General features: G+C 43.3%; 1 protein-coding gene across 1 annotated transcript in view; it reads left to right on the top strand.

The window, feature by feature from the left end:
* The window catches only part of med24 (mediator complex subunit 24), a 37,411-nt gene extending 20,985 nt beyond the window's left edge, over positions 1-16,426 (top strand). Inside the window, exons 18-26 of the mRNA XM_063003860.1 lie at positions 256-355; positions 1,979-2,154; positions 2,891-3,155; positions 3,237-3,418; positions 9,445-9,538; positions 10,445-10,544; positions 11,148-11,228; positions 11,760-11,908; positions 14,625-16,426. Of these exons, the coding sequence (XP_062859930.1) occupies positions 256-355; positions 1,979-2,154; positions 2,891-3,155; positions 3,237-3,418; positions 9,445-9,538; positions 10,445-10,544; positions 11,148-11,228; positions 11,760-11,908; positions 14,625-14,741 (1,264 nt within the window). The 3' untranslated portion in view covers positions 14,742-16,426. The remainder of the gene's footprint in view (positions 1-255; positions 356-1,978; positions 2,155-2,890; positions 3,156-3,236; positions 3,419-9,444; positions 9,539-10,444; positions 10,545-11,147; positions 11,229-11,759; positions 11,909-14,624) is intronic.
* The last annotated feature ends 8,169 nt before the right edge of the window (positions 16,427-24,595 follow it).

Below are 24,595 nucleotides of genomic sequence, written 5' to 3'. Positions count from 1 at the left end.
GCTTAAATTGTAGGATAAAAAAGCATCCACTAAATGCCAAAAATGTGAATCTGTCTTTAAGCTGAATCTCAGGTGTGATTGGGTTATATGGGAAGTCCTGGCCTGTATTCACTAAAGATGGTGTGGTGAGATCTGACACAAGTGGTTTGTGCCTAATGTAAAGAAGAGTGGAGTCACTGACACTAAGATGATATAGGTGTCGGATAGCTTCTAACTTAGTAAAATCATGTTCTCTTCTCTTTTTTGTCGGAGCAGTCAGATGAAATGGCACGAGATCTGTCTGAGTACGCCGGCGGCTATTCTGGAGGTTCTGAACGCTTGGGAGAACGGAGTGCTCTCTGTAGAAGCTGTACAGGTGAAAATGAACCCTCTCTTATAATTTAGCCTCTGATCCATCCAACGACCTCTCTCTCTCTCTCTCTCTCTCTCTCTCTCTCTCTCTCTCTCTCTCTCTCTCTCTTTTCTCCGACTGTTGTTTCCACATTTCTCATTTATGACTCATTCATTAGCTTGTCAGCAGTTCTAGCAATTTTTATCACTTTCCGTCTGCAAATGAAGAGAAATAATATTAATAACTGATGTTATCTTCACTCCACATCTTCACGCCACATTTACACACCATGTTTTTTGACTTTTTCCTTATAAATATGAGCGATAAGCAGAAACGGGTTCAATGGCGGGGGGATATGGGGGGACGGGGGTCCTCCATGACATGAACTCAACCACTCACCTCACTGACCCCCCATTGGCTGCACTCGCCAGGTCCTTATTATTATATGACAATATTTTTGTTAAGTAAAATTAAAATAACTAAAACTGTGCATTAAAAATACCAGAGGCAGGAATTTGAACTTTAAGTGTAACTTCTGAGTGACTTTACATTTATTCTGATCAGCTATCAGCAGATGCAATTTGTTGAGGGGGCCCAACATTTTTTTTTTGCACTGTGGCCCATGAGCTCCTAGTTACGCCACTGGTGTTGCATCTAGAAAGGGTTCATATTATGAGCGCCTGTTATCAGTGGTAGGGTTATGAACAGGTAAAGATCCTCACTGTTACCAGATAATGTGAACAGACTCGTTTTAAATAACTGGCTGAAAGATAAGTAGCTGTTAACAACTCTATATAGGCATTGGCCGGCTTTCTAAAAATAATTTACATTGAATAATTTTATCATCATTCTATGAATTTTTTTATTGGTAAACACGTTCTTGCAATAAAAATGTGTATAATTGTTTAAATTGTGTTTTGTTATTTTTGCATGCGATTAATCTCGATTAAAAAATGTAATCGCGTGACAGCCCTAATATGTAATATATCTTCCGCTGCTGAGGGATACCCAACTGCATCCGAGGAGAGCACGTCACTGTACACGCCTCTTCCGACACGTGTACAGCCCTCCTCTTCTCGCCCCTGCATTCTGCACAGGCATCTCTTCCACCAATCAGGGTCCTTACACATGTAAGAAGATCCCACCCACACACAGTCCGACCCCCACCCTGCAGATACGGTGGCCAATTAGTATGTGCTGCAGGCACTGCCAATTGTGCCCGCCAGATGGCACCCAGCCGACCGGTGGCAATGCAGAGTTTCGAACCGAAAAGTTCCGAATCTCAGCGTTGGTGTGCTTGCTAGCGGAATATCCCGCTGCCCCACCTCGGCGCGCCTCCTACCATTATATTAAACCTAAGGTAGGTTTGGTGTTCTTGAGATTAGACTCATACTCCATCCAGCTGGGGAGTTCAGCCTTGGCTGTAAGAACAGAGATGATTGCAGAAGCTGCGGTTCCTTGGTTATCATGCCCACATTTTGGGCATAACGATTTGGTCCTTATCAGAGTCCCTCAGGTCTTGATGCTAATTAGATCTGCTGCATTCACCACGCGAACCACGGAACTACCCTCAGATCAACATCTGATAGGAAACTTCTGAATCTTGCAGATGAATAAATAATAAATACTTCTTCTCCCTCTGAGCAGAAGATCACTGATAATATTAAAGGGAAAGTGTGCAGCATGGCCATCTGTGCCGTGGCCTGGCTGGTGGCTCACGTTCGGATGCTGGGATTGGACGAGAGGGAGAAACCACAGACCATGATTCGCCAGCTCATGTCGCCTTTTTATGGAGAGAACACCCTACAGTTTTACAATGAACGGTGAGAAACACACACTCACCTGTCTGGTATTTAATCCATTGATTATTTTATACACCTCACTTATCATACAGATGGACTTTGTGGGTATACAACTACTGACTGTAGAACGTCTGTTGCTCTGTACACTGTACTTTGTGTTCACCCTCATTAATGTTATTTATGGACCATTGGTGGATCATTCTCAGCCCAGCAACGATTCTAACATGGTGATAACATGGTAGTATGTGCTGCTCTGGTGAAAGTATAGCATGTGCAGCAGTGTTGTTGGGATTTTTAAACACCTCAATTCCAATGGTCAGAGGACAATCGCAGCATTTATATAAAGCCGCCAACAAGCGCTAACAGGGTATCTGTTCCTAAGAAAGAGGCCAGTTTAAAGTTTAAACAGGATTTTCAAATCCCAACAACACTGCTGCACCTGCTACACTCATACCAGAACAGTACACACTAGCATGTCATTACAATGTTAGTGACATGACAGTGCTGAGAATGAACAACCATCCAAACAAAATCTAGTTAGTTGGGGTCCTATTGATACATAAATACATTGCAGTCAGTAATTGTATACCCACAAAGTTTATCTGTATGCTTGGTGTAGCTAATTGGAGTTCTAAGTTTTATGAATTACAAATACATTTTATAAATATTCTCCCCCTCTCTCTCCCTCTGTGTGTGTGTGTGTGTGTGTGTGTGTGTGTGTGTGTGTGTGTGTGTGTGTGTGTGTGTGTGTGGACAGAGTGGTGATTATGAGCTCTATACTGGAGCACATGTGTGCTGATGTGTTCCAGCAGACGGGTCAGAATGTGCGCTCGGTCATGGAGTCCCAGGAGCCACTGCCCTACCGCGCCCTCCTGCCCCTGCGCCAACCCATCCGTCAAGCCCTGAGCTCCAACTTCCGCCAGGCTCTCAACAAGGGCTGGGTGGATTCGAGCACCCTGCACCTGCTGGAGGGTCTGCTGCACATCGGTGGGGTGTACTGGTTCACCAACAACCTCATCAGGGTCAGTATTTGCTGCTACAGATCAAGCTAGTGTTTACCTGATGTGTTTTATCTGTATTAAAAGGTTGTCCTTTATTTCCAGGAGCTTCTGAAGGAAACCCGTAAAGAATGGGCGTTCCGTGTTGTCGAGCTTCTCTACAGCATCTTCTGCCTTGACCTACAGCAGATCACGCTCACTCTGATTGGTCACATTGTGCCTAATCTGCTGACCGATCCCGCCCACTGGCATAGCCTGGCAGACCCGCCTGGCAGAGCCCTTGCGAAGTGAGTTCATCCATTTCTAAGCTGTCATTCCTTTTATAGGCTGCAGGATTGTGGTTCTTCAAACTGGTTCTTGAGCCAGTTTGGTCTTGGTCAGTATCGTTGGGTATGGGTCTTAGTGTCCTGTCTGTGTGTCTTGTGTTGTTGATATGGGTGTTGATATGTTGCTATGGGTCTCAGGTTTAGCTTGGGAGGTCTTGGTCCTGTCTTGATCTTGATTGGTAAAGAGTCTTTGTCTTCATCCAGGTTTTATGGGACTTGGTATTAGTCTTAGTCTTGTGTTCATGTTAGTAAGTTGTGATGGCTTCAATGGATAGTAGGTCTAGTATTTGTCTCATTTTGAATGAGTCTTGGTTTGGATTTTAGTGGGTCTTGGTTTTGTCTGGGTTCCAGTTGGTATAAGTATCAGTCTTGTGTTCTTCTTAGTGGGTTTTTTTTTTTTTTCTCAGTCCTCTCTTGGTCTTGTCTTGGTATGGACCTTGGTTTTGTCTTGCTCAGTGTTGATGTGGGTCTCGGTCCCAGGTTGATAATGGTCTCAGTCTTGTCTTTGTGAGGTGATATGGGTTTAATGAGTCTTGTTTTGTCTCAGTTGGTATTAGTCTTAGTCTTGTCTTCGTCTTTGTAAGTTGTGATGGGTTTAATGGGTAGTAGGTCTTGTACTGGTCTCTGTTGGAATGGGTCCTGGTCTGGATTTTAGTGGGTCTTGGTTTTGTCTGGGTTCCGGTTAGTATTAGTATCAGCCCTGTCTTCTTGTTGGTGGGATTGTTTTTTTTCTTGGTCCTTTCTTGGTCTTGTCTTGTCTTGGTATGGACCTTGGTTGTGTCTTGCTTAGTGTTGATGTGGGTCTTGGTCCAAGTATAAATGTGTATTGGTTTTGTCTTGGTCCCAAGTTGATAATGGTCTCAGTCTCATCTTTGTGAGTTGGTATGGGTTTTAATGAGTCTTGTCTTCATCTTTGTAACTTGTGAGGGTTTAATGTGTAGTAGCTCTTGTATTTGTCTCTGGTGGATTGGGTCTTGGTCTGGATTTTAGTGGGTCTTGGTTTTGTCTGGGTTCCAGTTGGTATCAGCCTTGTCTTCTTGTTGGTGGGTTTGGGTTTTTTCTCAGTCCTTGGACCTTGGTTCTGTCTTGTTCAGTGTTGATGTGTGTCTTGGTTCAAGTTTAAATGTGTATTGGTTTTGTCTTGGTCCCAAGTTGGTAATGTTCTCAGTCTTTGTGAGTTGGTATGGGTTTAATGAGTCTTGTCTTTGTGTCAGTTGGTGTTAGTCTTAGTCTTGTCTTTGTCTTTGTAAGTTGTGATGGGTTTAATGGATAGTAGGTCTAGTATTTGTCTCTGTTAGAATGGGTCCTGGTCTGGATTTTAGTGGGCTTCGGTTTTGTCTGGGTTCTGGTTGGTATTAATATCAGCATTGTCTTCTTGGTGGGTTTGGGTTTTTTGGGTCCTTGGTTTTGTCTTGCTTAGTGTTGATGTGGGTCTCAGTTCAAGTATAAATGTGTATTGGTTTTGTCTTGTCCCAAGTTGATGATGGTCTCAGTCTCGTGAGTTGGAATGGGTTGTCTTGTCTTGGTAAGTTTGGTTCTTGCTCTTGTCTTGATATAATTCTTAGTCTTGCCTTTGTCTCTGTTCAGTTCCTGGTGATCATCCTGGAATTTGTAAATCCTGGTTTTGAAAAATTAGTGCCATCAATCATTGGATCTGATGATTTCAGCAAATGCTGCTTGTACCACTACAGATTTTCCATTGAACTGAACCATTACAGATGAGTTGTGGGTTAACAAGTGTACAAAGTTGACTCATCAGACAACGTTAATCTTTTCCATTGCTCAGCGATTCATCGTTGTGTATTCTATATCAGCTTTTGATATAACTATCAATAACATCCTAAACGAATGCCCAAAATACAACAGTGAAAGACGAAGTCTACATATGCCTGATATATTAAAAGAAACTCTCACACAGGGTAATACAGAAATAATAATAATTTTCGTAATAATATAGGACTGAAAACATAGAATACAAGACAATTATACAATAAAACTAGCAAAAACACTGATTCCTTAACGAATGTCATAAATATGGTGTTATAAAATACATCAATATATTCAGTCTGTTAGAATCAGTTCCCAAAGGATCATAACACCACAGAGATTTGTGCTTTCTGTCTCAGTGTAGGAGACCAAAATCAATCCATCAGATGTTCTTTCTAATAAGTGGAATCAGGTGTGTTTGATGAGGTGATTGATGAGTTCTGAACTCTTGCAGTACTGTGGATCTTTGGGACTGAAACCCGACACCACTGCTTTACATGGATCCTGATTTCCACAGTTGCGTAAATCAGACCCACAATCCAAACTCAGAATTTCCTCACAATCCGGTGCTCTCAGAGCCGACAGCATTGGCATTTCCAGAAAAGCTGGAAACGTCAGCAGACGCTTGCTGACACACTTTCTTTCCTCCTCTTTGTTTCCTCATTTGTGATTTTTCACTTTCTCAACCTCATTCATCTGTTTCAATTCACGCTGCTTTTATCCGCTGTGCTTTTGTATCGTTTTCATTCATCCTGCGTTAGTTCTTCTTTCTGAACAAACCTCTTGGACATCCCGTTTTAGACCATTGACAGTAATGTGAAGCTGGCTGTAAGTTTGCAGCTATAACAGTCATTAACAGCATTAGCCATATTTAGACTGCTTTTCTGATTCATTCCTTATTATTCGAATTGAAAGCGATAGTGGCTTTCAAAAACCAAATACTTGAGTTTGGTTGGTATAAAATAAATATGAGAACAAAACACAATATTCAAGACAAAAAAGTGCATAAAATGGATATGTTAAAAAATGGTTTTGTTTTGTTCTTGGTTAGTATAGGTCTCGGCTTGGTCTGTGTTTTAATGGGTATTGGATTTGTCATGGTTCTGGTTGCTATGGATCTCAGTCCTGTCTTCGTCTTGATTAATGGATCTTGGTTTTGTCTCGTCCTGTGTTGGTGTGAATCTTGGTTCAAGTTTAAATGGGTTTTGGTCTTTTCCCTGTCCCCAGTTGATACTGGTCAGACAAAAACAAAGACTCATTAAGACTCATACCAACCTATGAAGACAAGACTATATAGGTCATGTTCTTGGTCAGGATTTTTAATAGATATTGGCTTCGTCTTTGTCCTGGTTGGTATGGCTCTTTGGCTTCTCTTTTTAGGCTTCTAAGTCCTGGGTCTTGATTGGTATGGATCTTTTTTTTGGTCCTGGTTTCATGGGACTTGGTCGGTTCATCTTAGTTCATGAAGTCTTGACCTTAGTATGTTGTGATGGAGTTTAATGGTGTTTCAGAGTGTTTGGTCTTGTTTCTGTCTTTGTTGGTAAAGGTCATGGCTTGGAATTCAATGAGTCCTCAATGAGTTTTCTCTTTGCCCTGGGTCTTAGACTTAGACAGTAGGTATGGATCTTGATTTTGTCTTGCTTGCTTTTCATGCGGGTCTTGGTCCAAGTATTAATGTGCATAATCTTGTCTGGGTTACAGGTTGATATTGGTCTCAGTCTTGTCTTTGTAGGTTTCTATGGGTTTTAATTAGGGCTGGGCGATTTTGCCAAAAAATTAAATCTTAAAAGATTGTTGATTACGATTTCGATTTTTTTTTTGTTTTTGTATAATGCAATTGAAATAAGACTCAAATTTCTTTTTTTGCATTGTAATTTAAAAGACTGCAGAAATGCAAAAATAGTAACAGTACCACCTAAAATTATCCTTGTAAGGGACTCAAACTTTATAACAATAACGATATCACAATAATTAAAACAAAATAGAAATCTAAATTATCTATATGCTTTATAAGAATAGCTCACAAACAACTCTTGTTTTAAATATTGTGCAGCAGAACCACCTTACAAAAAGTTTTTTACAGGTTTCTTAAAAGGAACACGAGCCTGTTTACTGTTTCCATCACTGAGTGAGTCTGTATCAGTTGTGGGGGCATCAAGTAATCACTCAGCTCAGCTTTGATTTTGTCCTCTTGTGATTGGGGGGTGGATGGAGGGGGCCAGTTCTGCTTCTAACAATATGGACTACAAATCCCAAGCTCTCACGGACTGTCACGTGACGTGACACATGTCCCGGTCAACCAATCCTGATCGGGCTCACCGTCTCCGGAGTTCTGATTCAGTTCGGCTGTGTTTGATTCAGTGAATCTCAATTAAACTCTTCTGTTTGTGTCTCGTTTTGCCGATCATGTTTGCGCTCTTTATTACTGAATCTAACCGTTACCGTGTATAATCCTTGTTGTCTTCCGTTTACTGTTTTAGTTTATCCTCTGGTTTTGGACTTTACCTGATTTTGTACACTGTTTTTGCCCTTTTGATATTAAACTTTCCCTAATTTATATTTTGCAAGCGTCTGGTCAGTTTCTGCCTCATGACATGTTGGTATTTTAATTAAAATATAAAGTATGTAAACAATCGCGATTGTCACATTCTAAAATCGGGTGAAAACGTTCATGCGAATTAACCGAATTAATCGTGAAAATCGCCCAGCCCTAGTTTTAATAGATGGGTATGGGTCTTTGTCCCATGTCCTTGATGGGTATGGGTCTTTGTCTTGGTCCTGGTTTCATGGGACTTGGTCTCGTCTTTGTCTCGGTTGGTATTGGTTTTAGTCCTGTCTTCATCTTAGTAAGTTGTGATGGTTTTTAATGAGTGTTCGGTCTTGTTTCTGTTTCTGTTAGTAAAGGTCATGGCTTGGAATTCAATGAGTCCTAGTTTTGTCTTTGACCCGGTCGGTATTAGTCTCTGCCTTGTCTTCTTCTCAGCAGGTGTGGGTCTTAGATTTGTTTTGGTATGGATCTTAATTTTGTCTTGATTGCTTCTGGTGTGAAAGTTGGTCCAAGTATTAATGTGCATAATCATGTCTGGGTTACAGGTTTATATTGGTCTCCGTCTTGTCTTTGTAGGTTTCTATGGATTTTAATAAGTCTTGGATCTTGATTGGTATGAGTATTTGAATTATTTTTTAATTATCTATTTTTCCCACTTTTTTACCCCAACTTTTATCCCCATTCTAATCGTGTCCACTTACCCTGATTGTGTCCTCTATACTGATTCGACCCTTTTTGCCGCTGACTGAGGACGCCACTCAACTGACTTGCGCCCCCTCCGGCACGCAATCAGTACAGCCTGCATTTTTCACCCGCACGAGCCGAGTTCATACACCGAGAGACACTGCGCACGGAGGGTCACACCCCCCTCAATGTTATTCCTCAGCCCTGTGCAGGCGCCGCAGTTGTACCAGTTATGAGGACCTGTGCTCCGACTCTACCCTTAAGCCCCTGAACAACAGCCAAACGTTGTTCATACTGCCGCCCAACCCAGTCGGAAAGGCAGAGCTGAGTTTCGATACGATGTATCTAGAAACCCAACTCTGGTGAGCTAGCGTACTTTACCGCTGCGCCACCTGAGCGGCCCCTCGGTTTTGTCTTTGACCCGGTTGGTATTATGGTCTTCGTTCTTCTTAGTAGATGTGGGTCTTGGGCTTGTCTTGGTATGGATCTTGGTTTTGTCTTGCTCTCTTTTCATGTGGGTCTTGGTCCAAGTATTAATGTGCATTGATCTTGTCTGGGTTACAGGTTGATATTGTTCTCAGTCTTGTCTTTGTAGGATGGTATGGGTTTTAATTAGTCTTTGGAATTTGTCTCTGTTGGTATGGGTCTTGGTCTTCACTGAGATAGTCCTGACTACAATACTAGGGTGGAAGCTCCAGTGATAATATATTAATCTGAAGAACCTAATAAGGATCTGGACCACTGTTTACCTTCAGAAGAGCTTTAATTATTTTCTGAATGCTCCTGTATGAGTCCTGAACAGCCTTTACATCCTGGATTATGGAAACATCTTGAGATGTCCTTGATTTTGTTAAATTGATGCTGAAGACCTTGCACCATAAAACTGATCTGATGTTTCCAGATAGTGCAGTTCATATAAATATAAATTTTTGGTTTTGTGTTTCTTGTAGTCATGACAGCTTTGCCTTTGTGTGTTTTGGTTATTTAGGTTGTCGGTGTGGTGTGCTCTCAGCTCCTACTCGTCTCACCATAAGGTGCACGCCTCAGTCCGACAGCGCAAGAGACAGCGAGAAGACATTGAGGTTTGCACTTGACACACACACACACACTCTCAAAAGAAGCTTTTTTGGCATGACAAATAAGGACATTCGTATTGCCAAAGCAAGTTACAGAGAAATATTAAAAATAAAAATAAGAAAGAACAAAAATATACAGAACAGTTACATATGCAAAAAAATTATAATATAGAATAAAATATTAATAAAAACAGTGCAAAATAATAACAATAAAAATTAAAATACATTAATCAGGTAGTAAGAACGATCAGTTTGTTTATGTGTGTGTGTGTGTGTATGGGATATGATCACCCACTGTCCCTCAGGTGTGAGTATAGAGTGCTGCTAGTGCACACACACACACACACACACACACGCACTTTAGCCCACCTCAAGGAGAGTTCATTTCTCAGCTGTGCTACCAGCCTGGCCATGTGTCTGAGGGAGAGAAAGTTGGACAGGGTTTCTTCTTGTGCTGCAGCAGTGTCTCCTGCTATCTGGTGGAAGCATAGGCATGAGGTTATATCATTACTCTCTAAACACTGCCTGGTGTAAAGATGGGACTAAGATTTACATATGTCAGAGGAGGTGGGTGCTGGTTTTCCTACTGAAAATGCAAATTACCCATTTTCCTATAAACTTGCCGCATGAAGTTTTTCCTGGCCTAGGACACGCCTCCACTGACACAGAAAACCGTCCGCCACGATCTAACACCATTTAGCGGCACTCTTTTACACCCAGCCTTCCCTCCCCTCTCTCAGACACAGCTGATTGTTGTTCGTGGAACTTGAACTCTACGTGGCAATTGGCCAGCATATTAGACAGTTAATCCACTGGAGTGCTGTGCAAATCCATTTTTTTAAGCATTTATTTATTAATGGCTACTTTTACACTTACAATTTATAATATTCCACTAATCTGATTGGTTAACAGGACTACTGCAGCCTCTTTCCATTGGACGACACTCAGCCGTCAAAGCTGATGCGTCTGCTCAGCTCTAACGAGGACGAGCCGGCCGTGCTGAGCAGCCCAGGTCAGTTACACTCAGAATAAAAATTCAATCAATCTAAAGGGATTTTATATACAGTACATTACAGTTTTTTGCCGCTCGCTTTGCTTCTACGCTTGCCAAGGAGAGTTGCAGCTCTTTAGACGAGCTGACATCACTGACTGCTTCTTTACCCCAGCTAGTGGGGAATTCTCACACAGAACTGCACCACATACTTACAACTGGACAAGAAAAGCTAAACTGTTGGGTCAAAAGTATCTGGACACCTGATTATGACATTCTTGGACATTCCGTTCCAAAATTGTGAAAATTTGAAGCCGTGACAGCCATTTGTTTTTATGACCCTTTAGTTAAAAGAGCGTTTTTGAAGTCCGGCACTGATGTTGGACCAGAATGCTCGGGCGGCTTACAGTAGTGATGGGTTGAGGTAGTAATTTGACTTGTTCCTTTGAAGGTCATTCCTAGGTTTTGATCATCTTCTGCCCATTGAGGTCCAGCTTTTGTACTCATGAGGGTCTCATGGTTGCATATGTCCGCTAAAAACAGGTTTCTAAACCCACCCCAGCTTTAAAAAAAAAAAAGGAAACTAAAGAATGGTACTGATCTTGAATTTTGATGTTTTTGTAGGTGACCGAATGATGAGCAGCTCGCTGTCGGCTTCCCAGCTGCACACCGTCAACATGAGAGATCCACTCAACCGCGTGCTAGGTTTGTACTGTGCATGTTTGTAAACGATTTCATCTAAAGCAGCGTTTCCCAACCTTTTTTGCACAACAGACCGGTTTCATATAAGACATAATTTCACGTACAGACGGGGAAGGGAGAAATTAATAATATTGCTTACAAACGGTGTAAATGACAATAACACCCGAAATAGAAGCAGTGAAAACTGCTTTTCTAGCAGTCTCTAAGTATTCGTTATTTCTGTGCGGCCCGGTAATAAATAGCCCACGGACCGGTACTGGTCTTCGGCTCGGTGGTTGGGGTCCACTGGTCTAAAAGACACTCTGGTGTTTTGGCCACACCCATTCCTAACAGGTGTGGTCTGTTAATGTTTTGGTTTTGAGTGGTTTTGTTCTGTGGGGAATCATTTGCATTAAACTCATTTTGACTCTTTGATCTGAGTCATTTAAGTGAATCAGTTCTAATAAATCAAACCTCCTGCACTCCTGCCAATTGGAATGCGCTGTCATTCACCGATCAATCGTATTTGATTTTTATTGATCTGTGTTTCCGTAGCGAATCTCTTCCTTTTGATCTCGTCCATCCTGAGCTCCAAGACGGTCGGCCCTCACACGCAGTTCGTACAGAGCTTCATCGAGGAGTGTGTGGAGTGTTCGGAGCAGGGCAGCCGAGGGAGCATCCTGCAGTTCATGCCGTTTACTATGGTGAGAACCCATCTCTCTCTCACACTCACACACGCACTCAGAGATGTGGAGGAGGTTATCATGGTTTACTGGAAAGCAAGTTCAGGAATGCAAAGTGGAGAGGTAATGTTGCATCACTTTATATTAATTTCCAGAAATTCTGGCCTATTTTAAAGTTGTTTTTTCATACTTTTCACAATAGCAGAATTTCAGGGTCACCAAGTGTTGATTAGATGCCACCCCGACGCCAACAAACTGTTTAAAAGGCACGTCAGAAAAACGTTCTTGTAAAAAGACCTTGAGTTTGTTTAATGCTGCTAAAAAATGGGTTCTGTCGTCAGAAAATAAAGGTGTGGTGCTCTGGTGGCACATCGGTCTAAATCACTAACACGTCTTTCAACTCATGAGTTCGAATCTCAGCAGAGCCACCGACCTGATCTGTGGACAAACTGGTCTACACAAACACAGGGAGGGAAGGTCGGATTGGGTTCTCTTCCTGCTGCTGTCCAGACCAGACCAGACCGGTTGGCCTTAGGAATTAAGAACACCTTTTACTCTTAAGAACATAACGCCAGTGACCAGACCTTCCCCAAAATGTTAAAAGTTGTGTCTTTTATACTTCAAAAACACCATTCCATGACCGCTCAGGTGGCGCAGCGGTAAAAACACACTCTAGCACACCGGATCTGGGATCTCAAATACATCGTATTGAATCTCAGCTCTGCCATCCGGCTGGGCTGAGCAGCCACATGAACAACGATTGACCTGTTGTTCATATAGGGGTGGGGTGGTAGTAGTAAGCCGGATAGGGTCTCCTCGTAGCTGATGCGACCTCTGCTGGCTGATTGATGCACGGGGGCGAGGAAGGAGTGCGTTGATCAGGGTGTGTCTCTCCGTACACAGGGCTGATCTGCATTAGCACTCGCCTAGTGCAGGTGAAAAGATGCATACGGCTGCTGCCCACGTGTCGGAGGGGGCGTGGGTTAGCTTCGTTCTCCTCAATCAGAGTATCAAAATACAAAAAACAAACCATTCCACGTGAAATGCATACAGTTTATGGTGTAATCTTATTGGCTAATCCCAAATGTCCATGCGTGACCATGCATTGTTCACATGAATCACAAGACCCCCAGGGTGACACAGATGTAGGACTTTACAGTGAGCCCAGTTGTAAATTCCAGACCCCCCACAGTAGGGTGAATCCTGTTGTAACTTCCAGTTGTAAACCATTTGTGCCTTTCAACTAGTATCCATGTGATCTCAGAGTGTCTTCTTGATCAGATGGGGGTTGTGCAAGTGCTGTTGGACTCACACTTGGGAATTGGAAATGATTAAATTAAGGGGCGGGTTGAAGTTGAATGATTCTAAAGAAAAGACTCTAATGCCCGTTGTTAGGTATGGTGAGGAATCATACTTCAGGGCTGTTTTTCTTTAAATACCCAAGAACATACAGTAGTTAGAATACATGGCAGCATGGACTCCATTAAGTACCAGGAGAGTATAAATGAAAATCTGTCTGTCTTCGGATAACATTGAGTTGTGGTTGGCTTTTAGAATAAGCACAATGATTGGTAATTAAAATCAGGATCCATGCAAGAGAACAGAATCAAGCTTTTACCCCCTGTGCTGTCTGATGGCCGTCCCCGTTCACTGATCTTGTTTGGACTCTCTTCAGTTCACTTCAAAGAAAAGTCCAGAAGATCTGAAAAGACGCTGGTTTGAGGAGGGCCAATATTTCAGTCTTCTTTCTGTATACGACTCTACACAATTTCAGTTGATGGTTGGCATTGCACATGGTAGTCTTAGGCTTGTGGGCAATTGCCTGATCATTAAAACCAAACCCATGAAGCTCCTGATGAACAATTCTGAAGATGTTGTGTCCAGTGGGAGTTTATAATCTTATGTGGCCTCACAGCTGAGCTATTGCCTCATGGGTAGAGCTGTGGGCTGTCAATTGGAAGATTGTCAGTTCAAATCCAGGCTCTGATGTGCAGCCACTGTTGGGCCCTGTCTGCTCTAGGGTCGCTGCACATTGGCTGACCCTGAACTCTGACGTTTTATTGTACCGTACACATGGATATGTATATATGACAAATAAAGGCATTCTTTTATATATATATATATTATTTTATTTATTTATTATTATTTATTCATTTTCTCCCTTTTCTCCTTGTTAACGCGTCCAATTGCCCGACTGCGTCATGCTTCCTCTCCACCAATCCCCACTCTGATTGAGGAGAACAATGCTAACCCACGCCCCCTCCGACACGTGGGCAGCAGCCTTATGCATCTTATCACTTACGCTTTGACGAGTGCAGTGCAGCTCAGCGTTGTGTACGGAGAGACACACCCTGAGAGCACTCTTTTCTCATCTCTGTGCAGGCGCCACCAATCAGCCAGCAGAGATCGTAATCGCATTAGTTCTGAGAGAGAGACCCTATCGGCTTAGTCCCGCCAATATCTGAACAACAGGCTAATCGTTGTTCATGTGGCTGCTCAGCCCAGCCGGCAGGCAGAGCTGAGATTCAATACAGTGTATTTGAGATCCCTGCGGCCACAAATAAAGGCATTCTTTATTCTTCTTTCTAGAATTTTCCATTTTACAGTAATAGAAAGTGACCACTCATGTTGATAAAGGCAGCGTCCAGTGACTGACCCACTGAGCCCTTTGATAATTTTCTACTAATGTGTGTATGGAGGTTCCTGAACCCTCTAATGTTCATGTATGTGTGTGCAGGTTTCTGAACTGGTGAAGCTTCATGCGCTGGCCAAACCCAAAGTGGTCCTGTCCATCACAGATCTGACCCTCCCTCTGGGCCGAAGAGTGGCGGCAAAAGCAATCGCTGCTTTGTAGCAAACACACACACCCACACACACACACACACACACATTTTTCCAAGTAACTGGTTAATGGTCCTGCTTCAAGTACCAACTGTAGCAGCCTGGCAGTGGAGAGATTTGAACCCTCAACCTTTAGATGAATAGCTCACCACCTTGTTAAGCAGGCTAACACATACGCAAGATGTTCCGGCACACGTATCCTGTGTTAATTCATCCACAAACGTAGTTTACAGTAAAGGTATGAAGTGGGTGTGGTCAGACTAAGACTTAAGCTCTAAGTGATTCACTGTTGTGGTTCGGTAAGCAATTTAGCTGTGACTGAGCATTTTTGCTACACCAGCTTCTAATTTGGGGATTTATTCTGGTTTTCTAGCTTCATAAATGCAGTTTTTTAATGCATTTTCTCTCGATTTTAATCGTGTCCAATTTTTTACCCGATTGCGTTATGCTTCCTCTCTACTGGTGCTGACCCCCACCCCGATTGAGGAGAGCGAACTGACACACGCCCTCTTCGACATGTGTGCAGTAGACGACTGCATCTTTTCACCAGCAAGAGGCGAGTTCATATGCGGATCAGCCTTGTGCACAGAGAGCCACACCCTGTTCAGCATTATTCCCCAACTCCATTAGCCATCATTCAGCCAGCAGAGGTCGTAATTGCATCAGTTATGAGGTCCCTATCCGGCTCCCTCCTCGGATGAACAACAGCCAAACGTTGTTCATATAGTCGCCCAGCCGGGTGGCAGAGCTGAGATTCGATACGATGTATTCCAAATCCCAGCTCTGGTGTGCTAGCGTATTTTACCGCTGCGCCACCTGAGTGGCTCATAAATGCAGTTTGATGAGCTGAAACTAATTCGTGGACCAAATCACGTCCACAAAGGCTGCAGTAACACGTTTTTTTGGCCTTGGCTCTCCTAGCCACTTATTAGCCCCTGTAAACAATAAAACGCACGATCATTAAAGACACTGACAGGTATTTTTAGGCTTTCTGACTATCTATAAACTATCTATAAATGTTTATGAACAATATATGGACAATTAATAGTGATTAAACTGCTGCACTGCATGAAGCTTCAGGGGTCAACATGGCAGATCAGCTACGCCCTTAGTCATAAACAACTCAACAAGCTAACAGCATTTCTGTATTTAAATCCATCATAATATCTGCATTTCTTGCAAAAATGTGCTGTGTCCCAAATAACATAGGAAAACTGATATTTTTACTCTGTAATAGTCTTCTTATGATGCTTTTGGGACACAACCTTACCGTTACTTAACTTTAATAAGGTTTAGCCCCCGATTTGATATCTGATCTGATCTGATCTGCTAGGCGCACAATAGGAACCCACAGCGCCCATAAACTCCCAGTCTGAACCGCCAAACCAATTTAGGAGCCCATAAACGTCACTGTGTGTTTAAATAGAACACACACACATTTTCTATAGCAGACGTTACTGGTATCCCATGATTCTTGTAATGGAACCTGGTTTCCAGTAACTGATGTCTTTTACCCTCAGCAGTTTTGTAGGTTGTGGGTTTGGTGTTACTTTTGATTTGAAGCATGTGGTCACACCTCTGAATGAGTTAGCTTCTGTGCTACTTGAACCTCATCAGTGTGGAACAACCACAAGCCAAATTTCTTGTTTGTTTGTTGTTTTGTATTTTTTTACACTCAATAAATCATGATTGAATCACCTTTTGACTTATTTTCTTTAACTATTCCAAAAATCAGAAATACCACATTTACAGCATTTAGCAGACGTCTTTATCCAAAGCGACTGGGGGGTTAAGGGCCTTGCTCACGGGCCCATCAGTGGCAACTTGGTGATGGTGAGGCTTGAACCCAGCAACCTTCTAGTTTTGCTTTACCGCTAAGCAACCACCGCCCTACAAAAGAGACAGATACTGCACCTGAACAAGGACTTGAACCTGGACCCTCAGATTATAAAACTGATACTGGGGTGGCATTGTGGCTCGGTGGGTAGCACTGTCGCCTCACAGCAAGAAGGTCCTGGGTTCGATTCCCAGGTGGGGCGGCCCGGGTCCTTAAGCAACTTCTTCACATTGAGGCACAGTAGAGCAGCTGATAGAGTGGGTGCTACATAAAACATGGGTCCTCCAGATCTGGGTTTGATCCTCTTTTGCTGGTGAGCAGTTTGTTATGTTCTCCTCGTGGTAATTCCTACCCACCGAAATCTTGAATAAGGCAGACTGGCTGCACAAAATTGCTCCTTGGTGCGAGTGATAGAGCGAATAAATGAATCTGTGTGTCAAGTCAAATGTATTTGTATACAGTTTACGTCACATCTAGCAGGAGCAGCATTGTTGGCACGGCAGTCTCGACTGGCAGTCTTCAACCTCGGGTGGGTAAACAGGTTTCTGGCAGAACGACCTTGGGGTAAAAACAGAAAATGTAGTTAAAATGTGATATGAACTCATTAAAATGTCAGAGAGATTTTCAGAGTGTTTTTCAGAGAGAAACATGAGACTCCGGCACCCCTAATTATTACAACATAACTAAAAGGGAGAGCGAGCAGGGAGCACAGTCATGAAGGCTTTAACAGGACATCAGCACCCACCTACCCCACCAGCATCAACCCTGAGTGTGTGTAGTTGTGGTTGCTACCTGACCCTCCGCGACCCTGATCCTGTCCGAGATTTGGCGGAACGCGAGTGTGAGAATTTTCTCTGTAACTTTGACTGGTCAGTTGCTAGAAGCCTCAGGTCCTTTGGTGAACTCTGGGACAAGTTTCTCACTGTGGATGTTCTGTATCATCCGGGTCAGACGTCATGGATGAGCGCAACACCGCCGCAACACCGCCGCTGTGCAGACGCAATGACGAGAAAGTTCGCGCCTCAGGAAGAATTAGGAAGTGAGCGTGTTTCGAAATCACTAAAGCCTGAGTGCAACAGTTGCGAAACTTCAAGCTGTGGACAAATGGTAATGGATGAGTGTGTTTAGTTATTGGTCTATAGCAGAGTGCGGTTCGAGTTTACCACATGGATTAAAGTATTGGGACACCTGACATTTTTGGGCATTTCTAATAAACTGCTCACTGCAAGCTTTACTATTTAGCTTTAATATGATCCTCTCTTCTGGGAAGCCTTTCAACAAGACTTTGGAGTGTGTCTGTGGGGATTTATGCCCATTAGTCATTAAAGTCAGTAAGGCGCTGATATTAAAAGAGAAGGTCTGGCTCGCAATCCAGCAATCCCAAAAGTGTTGCTGGGTTGAGTCCAGGGCTCTGTGTAGGCAACTGGAGCTCATTCACACACAACTAGTCAAACCACGTCTTTATAGTTCAAGGGTATACACCGACCAGGCACAACATTATGAGCACTGACAGGTGAAGTGAATAACACTGATTATCTTTTCATCACGGCACCTGTTAGTGAAGGAGGGGGGGGGGGGGGGGGTATATTAGGCAGCAAGTGAACATTTTAGCCTCAAAATTGATGTTAGAAGCAGGAAAAATGGACGAGCGTGAGGATCTGAGCGAGTCAAATTTGACAAGGGCCAAATCTTGACTGGGTCAGAGCATCTTCAAAACAGCAGCTCGTCCGATTCACGCTCGTCCATTTCTCCTGCAGCTCTTGTGGGGTGTGTCCCGGTGTGCAGTGGTCAGTATCTATCAAAAGTGGTCCAAGGAAGGAACAGTGGTAAACCGGCGACAGGGTCATGGGCGGCCAAGGCTCATTGATGCACGTGGGGAGGGAAGGCTGGTCCGTGTGGTCCGATCCAACAGACGAGCTGCTGTAGCTCAAACTGCTGAAGAAGTTAATGCTGGTTCTGATAGAAATTTGTCAGAATACACAGAGCATCACAGTTGCAGGGCTGTTTTGGCAGCAAAAGGGGGACCAACACAATATTAGGAAGGTGGTCATAATGTTATGCCTAATTTGTGTAATGCTGAATTTCCCAAACTGTTGACACAATATTAAACGCATATTATTTATCTTATTTCATTTTATACACCTGTTAGCAATAAATGTGCCAGAATCAGCTAAATTCCAATATTAGGACTGGTGTCCACATACTTTTCGCCATATAGTGGCCATATAGCACACCAGATAACCTGAGTACTGGCTAATCTGTAATTTATGTACTTTTATTGTAATAGGGGTTCGTGAGCAATAAGAACACTACACAAGCTGAAACCCCATACACATCATTTCCAAAAGTATGTAGACACCTCTTCTTATCAAGTTCAGCCACACGTCATTAACAGGTACAGTCGTACCTTGTAACTCAACGCCCCCTAAACTCAAAATCTTTGAAACTCAACGCCCTTTGTCGAAAAATTTGTACACTTAGACTCAATGTGTTCAGTTTGTTTTTTAAAAATGTATTCATTTAATTTCAAATTAACAATGAACAGCCGCTTGAGGCTTTAGCGGTGCAGTAAAACGCCATCAAAGTGTGAATATGAGACGAATCTGCATTAGTGTGGAATAAGCGTCAGATCCAGTGTTACAGCTCCACATGTATCTGTGTTTATCTGAATTTTCCTCCCTGTTTCACTTTTAAACTTGTGTTACAGCTCGAGGTTCTGGGAAATTGTGAGAATCAGCTTTTTATTTTAGTTTTTTATGTTATATTTGTGTTTGTTTTAGTGTATAAGTGTCAAAAACGACCCCATTATTTTACATAAGCCTAAAATATGTGCAAGTCTACAGGACCATGGAATGCATTAACAGGTTTCCCAAACATCTTAATGGGAAAAAATACCTTGAAACTCAACGCCTTTTAAACTCAACTCCAGTCCCAGAACCAACTGACGATGAGTTTCAAGGTACCACTGTATATAAAAACCCATTCTAAAAAAAGCTAATAAATGATGTTTTTTCAACATTGTGGCAAAAATTTGGGGAAGCTCCTTTTGTGTTTCAGCATGATTCTGCACCTCTGTACAAAGCCAGATCCACAAAGAAATGGCTTGACGAGTTTGATGTAAGCTGCACTCTCTCCCATTGAACACTGTTGGGATAAATTAGAATTTCGACTGTGAGCCAGGCATTCTCGTCCAACAAAGGAGCCTTTTCATGAAAAGATCAGACATTTCCACAGACATTCTGGCAAATCAATGGAGACTGGAGACTGGTGTGGCTGCAATGTTTTGGCATGGGATCTCCATCATGCCAATAGATTGCAGTCCACATACAGGACAGTGGAAGTCTAGTGGGAGGAGGTTTTGGCTATCAATGGGAAGATTGACCCAGGCTCTGCTATACAGCCACTGTTGGGCCCTTGAGCAAGGCCATTAACCCTGTCTGGTCCAGCGGTGCCGTACAATGGCTGACCCTGCGCTCTGACCCCAGATTTCAAAACAACAGCTTACACAGACACACAGAAAAAGAAATTCAATGTTCTGTACATGTGTATCTGTATATACGACAAATAAAAGCGTTCTTCATTCTTCTTCTTTATACTTTTGGTCATTATGTGGACACTGGATGCTGGTCCTGCCTGGTCCTGCCTGGTTGTTTTTGGAGAAATACTGGAAATTTACAAAGGAAACAACAAATGCAAGTTTTTTCCTTCACTGTGAGGGGAGTTTCCCAAAACATCCGAAGTGTGGGTCAAAGGTTAAAGATGAATCATGTGGAAGAAGTTCCTCTTCCTGTTGGTCATGGAGGAAAACGTCCTGTGAGGTCACAATGATGCGTGATTTACTCGGAGCTGCCAATCAAACGTCATTGCAGCAATCGCCGTTTCTAAAAGGCAAAAGGGGAAATTACAGAGGAATCTCAAGAACATGAGTCAGTCATTAAATGTAACATCATGATTACATAACCAATAATATGTTGACACCAGAGTGGGTCATTCTGCGTGAGCTCTCCTGATCTATTTTCTTTTGCTTCTAAAAAGGTCTGCCAAAAGATTTTGGAATGGCTTCATGGGAATCTGCCAAAAAGCATTTGTGAGGCCACAAACTGGTGTCAGACAAAATGGTCTGAGTCTCAGTGCTCTGTGCAGGCCACTGGAGTTCCTCCACACCAGCCTCTTCCAATCTTGTCTTCATATCATGGACCTCACTTTGCGCACATTCGTACAAGAACACGAAGATGTTGCCTAGAAGTTAAGGCTGATCATTTATTTTGTATAATTAATATATACGTGTATCTACACCGATCAGCCATAACATTAAAACCTCCTTGTTTCTACACTAACTGTCCATTTTATCAGCTCCACTTACCATATAGAAGCACTTTGTAGTTCTACAATTACTGACTGTAGTCCATCTGTTTCTGTGCATGCTTTGTTAGCCCCCTTTCACCCTGTTCTTCAATGGTCAGGACTCCCACAGGACCCCCACAGAGCAGGTATTAATTAGGTGGTGGATCATTCTCAGCACTGCAGTGACACTGACATGGTGGTGGTGTGTTAGTGTGTGTTGTGCTGGTATGAGTGGAGTTTTTAAATTTTGTGTCCACTCACTGTCCACTCCTAGACACTCCTACCTAGTTGGTCCACCTTGTAGATGTAAAGTCAGAGACGATCGCTCATCTATTGCTGCTGTTTGAGTCGGTCATCTTCTAGACCTTCATCAGTGGTCACAGGACGCTGCCCACGGGGTATTTTCCCACACTGGATATTTTTGGTTGGTGGACTTATTCTCAGTGACATTGAGGTGTTTAAAAACTCCAGCAGCTCTGCTGTGTCTGATCCACTCATACCAGCACAACACACACTAACACACCACCACCAGGTCAGTGTCACTGCAGTGCTGAGAATGATCCACCACCTAAATAATACCTGCTCTGTAGTGGTCCTGACATATATAGGTACATATATACAGGGGTTGGACAAAATAACTGAAACACCTGTCATTTTAGTGTGGGAGGTTTCATGGCTAAATTGGACCAGTCTGGTGGCCAATCTTCATTAATTGCACATTGCACCAGTAAGAGCAGAGTGTGAAGGTTCAATTAGCAGGGTAAGAGCACAGTTTTGCTCAAAATATTGCAATGCACACAACATTATGGGTGACATACCAGAGTTCAAAAGAGGACAAATTGTTGGTGCACGTCTTGCTGGCGCATCTGTGACCAAGACAGCAAGTCTTTGTGATGTGTCAAGAGCCACGGTATCCAGGGTAATGTCAGCATACCACCAAGAAGGACAAACCACATCCAACAGGATTAACTGTGGACGCAAGAGGAAGCTGTCTGAAAGGGATGTTCGGGTGCTAACCCGGATTGTATCCAAAAAAAATAAAACCACGGCTGCCCAAATCACGGCAGAATTAAATGTGCACCTCAACTCTCCTGTTTCCACCAGAACTGTCCGTCGGGAGCTCCACAGGGTCAATATACACGGCCGGGCTGCTATAGCCAAACCTTTGGTCACTCGTGCCAATGCCAAACGTCGGTTTCAATGGTGCAAGGAGCGCAAATCTTGGGCTGTGGACAATGTGAAACATGTATTGTTCTCTGATGAGTCCACCTTTACTGTTTTCCCCACATCCGGGAGAGTTACGGTGTGGAGAAGCCCCAAAGAAGCGTACCACCCAGACTGTTGCATGCCCAGAGTGAAGCATGGTGGTGGATCAGTGATGGTTTGGGCTGCCATATCATGGCATTCCCTTGGCCCAATACTTGTGCTAGATGGGCGCGTCACTGCCAAGGACTACCGAACCATTCTGGAGGACCATGTGCATCCAATGGCGGTGCCGTGTATCAGGATGACAATGCACCAATACACACAGCAAGACTGGTGAAAGATTGGTTTGATGAACATGAAAGTGAAGTTGAACATCTCCCATGGCCTGCACAGTCACCAGATCTAAATATTATTGAGCCACTTTGGGGTGTTTTGGAGAAGCGAGTCAGGAAACGTTTTCCTCCACCAGCATCACGTAGTGACCTGGCCACTATCCTGCAAGAAGAATGGCTTAAAATCCCTCTGACCACTGTGCAGGACTTGTACAGTGTATCACAAAAGTGAGTACACCCCTCACATTTCTGCAGATATTTAAGTATATCTTTTCATGGGACAACACTGACAAAAAGACACTTTGACACAATGAAAAGTAGTCTGTGTGCAGCTTATATAACAGTGTAAATTTATTCTTCCCTCAAAATAACTCAATATACAGCCATTAATGTCTAAACCACCGGCAACAAAAGTGAGTACACCCCTTAGTGAAAGTTCCTGAAGTGTCAATATTTTGTGTGGCCACCATTATTTCCCAGAACTGCCTTAACTCTCCTGGGCATGGAGTTTACCAGAGCTTCACAGGTTGCCACTGGAATGCTTTTCCACTCCTCCATGACGACATCACGGAGCTGGCGGATATTCGAGACTTTGCGCTCCTCCACCTTCCGCTTGAAGATGCCCCAAAGATGTTCTGTTGGGTTTAGGTCTGAAGACATGCTTGGCCAGTCCATCACCTTTACCCTCAGCCTCTTCAATAAAGCAGTGGTCATCTTAGAGGTGTGTTTGGGGTCATTATCATGCTGGAACACTGCCCTGCGACCCAGTTTCCGGAGGGAGGGGATCATGCTCTGCTTCAGTATTTCACAGTACATATTGGAGTTCATGTGTCCCTCAATGAAATGTAACTCCCCAACACCTGCTGCACTCATGCAGCCCCAGACCATGGCATTCCCACCACCATGCTTGACTGTAGGCATGACACACTTATCTTTGTACTCCTCACCTGATTGCCGCCACACATGCTTGAGACCATCTGAACCAAACAAATTAATCTTGGTCTCATCAGACCATAGGACATGGTTCCAGTAATCCATGTCCTTTGTTGACATGTCTTCAGCAAACTGTTTGCGGGCTTTCTTGTGTAGAGACCTCAGAAGAGGCTTCCTTGCCATGCAGACCAATTTGATGTAGTGTGCGGCGTATGGTCTGAGCACTGACAGGCTGACCCCCCACCTTTTCAATCTCTGCAGCAATGCTGACAGCACTCCTGCGCCTATCTTTCAAAGACAGCAGTTGGATGTGACGCTGAGCACGTGCACTCAGCTTCTTTGGACGACCAACGCGAGGTCTGTTCTGAGTGGACCCTGCTCTTTTAAAACGCTGGATGATCTTGGCCACTGTGCTGCAGCTCAGTTTCAGGGTGTTGGCAATCTTCTTGTAGTCTTGGCCATCTTCATGTAGCGCAAGATCCTCAGAGAGTTCTTTGCCATGAGGTGCCATGTTGGAACTTTCAGTGACCAGTATGAGAGAGTGTGAGAGCTGTACTACTAAATTGAACACACCTGCTCCCTATGCACACCTGAGACCTAGTAACACTAACGAGTCACATGACATTTTGGAGGGAAAATGACAAGCAGTGCTCAATTTGGACATTTAGGGGTGTAGTCTCTTAGGGGTGTACTCACTTTTGTTGCCGGTGGTTTAGACATTAATGGCTGTATATTGAGTTATTTTGAGGGAAGAATAAATTTACACTGTTATATAAGCTGCACACAGACTACTTTTCATTGTGTCAAAGTGTCATTTTGTCAGTGTTGTCCCATGAAAAGATATACTTAAATATCTGCAGAAATGTGAGGGGTGTACTCACTTTTGTGATACACTGTATATGTCATTTCCAAGACGAATTGACGCTGTATTGGCCGCAAAAGGAGGCCCTACACCATACTAATAAATTATTGTGGTCTAAAACCAGGTGTTTCAGTTATTTTGTCCAACCCCTGTAGCTCTCTTGACTGTGGACAGTGTCACCTTTGTTCTATCAATCAGCCAGCAGATTTCGTAATTGCACCAGTTATAAGGAACCCTGGTCCGGCATCTCCCACCCTGTATGAACAACAGCCAATCATTGTTCGTGTAGCCGCCCAGTCCAGACGGATGGCAGAGCTGAGATTCGATATGATGTAATCCCAGCAGTGCTAGCA

The sequence above is a fragment of the Trichomycterus rosablanca genome, chromosome 10, assembly GCF_030014385.1.
Source record: "Trichomycterus rosablanca isolate fTriRos1 chromosome 10, fTriRos1.hap1, whole genome shotgun sequence".
NCBI classification, from domain to species: domain Eukaryota; kingdom Metazoa; phylum Chordata; class Actinopteri; order Siluriformes; family Trichomycteridae; genus Trichomycterus; species Trichomycterus rosablanca.
The sequence above is the reverse complement of the archived record's forward strand: the minus strand, read 5'-3'. Positions and strand labels throughout refer to the sequence as shown.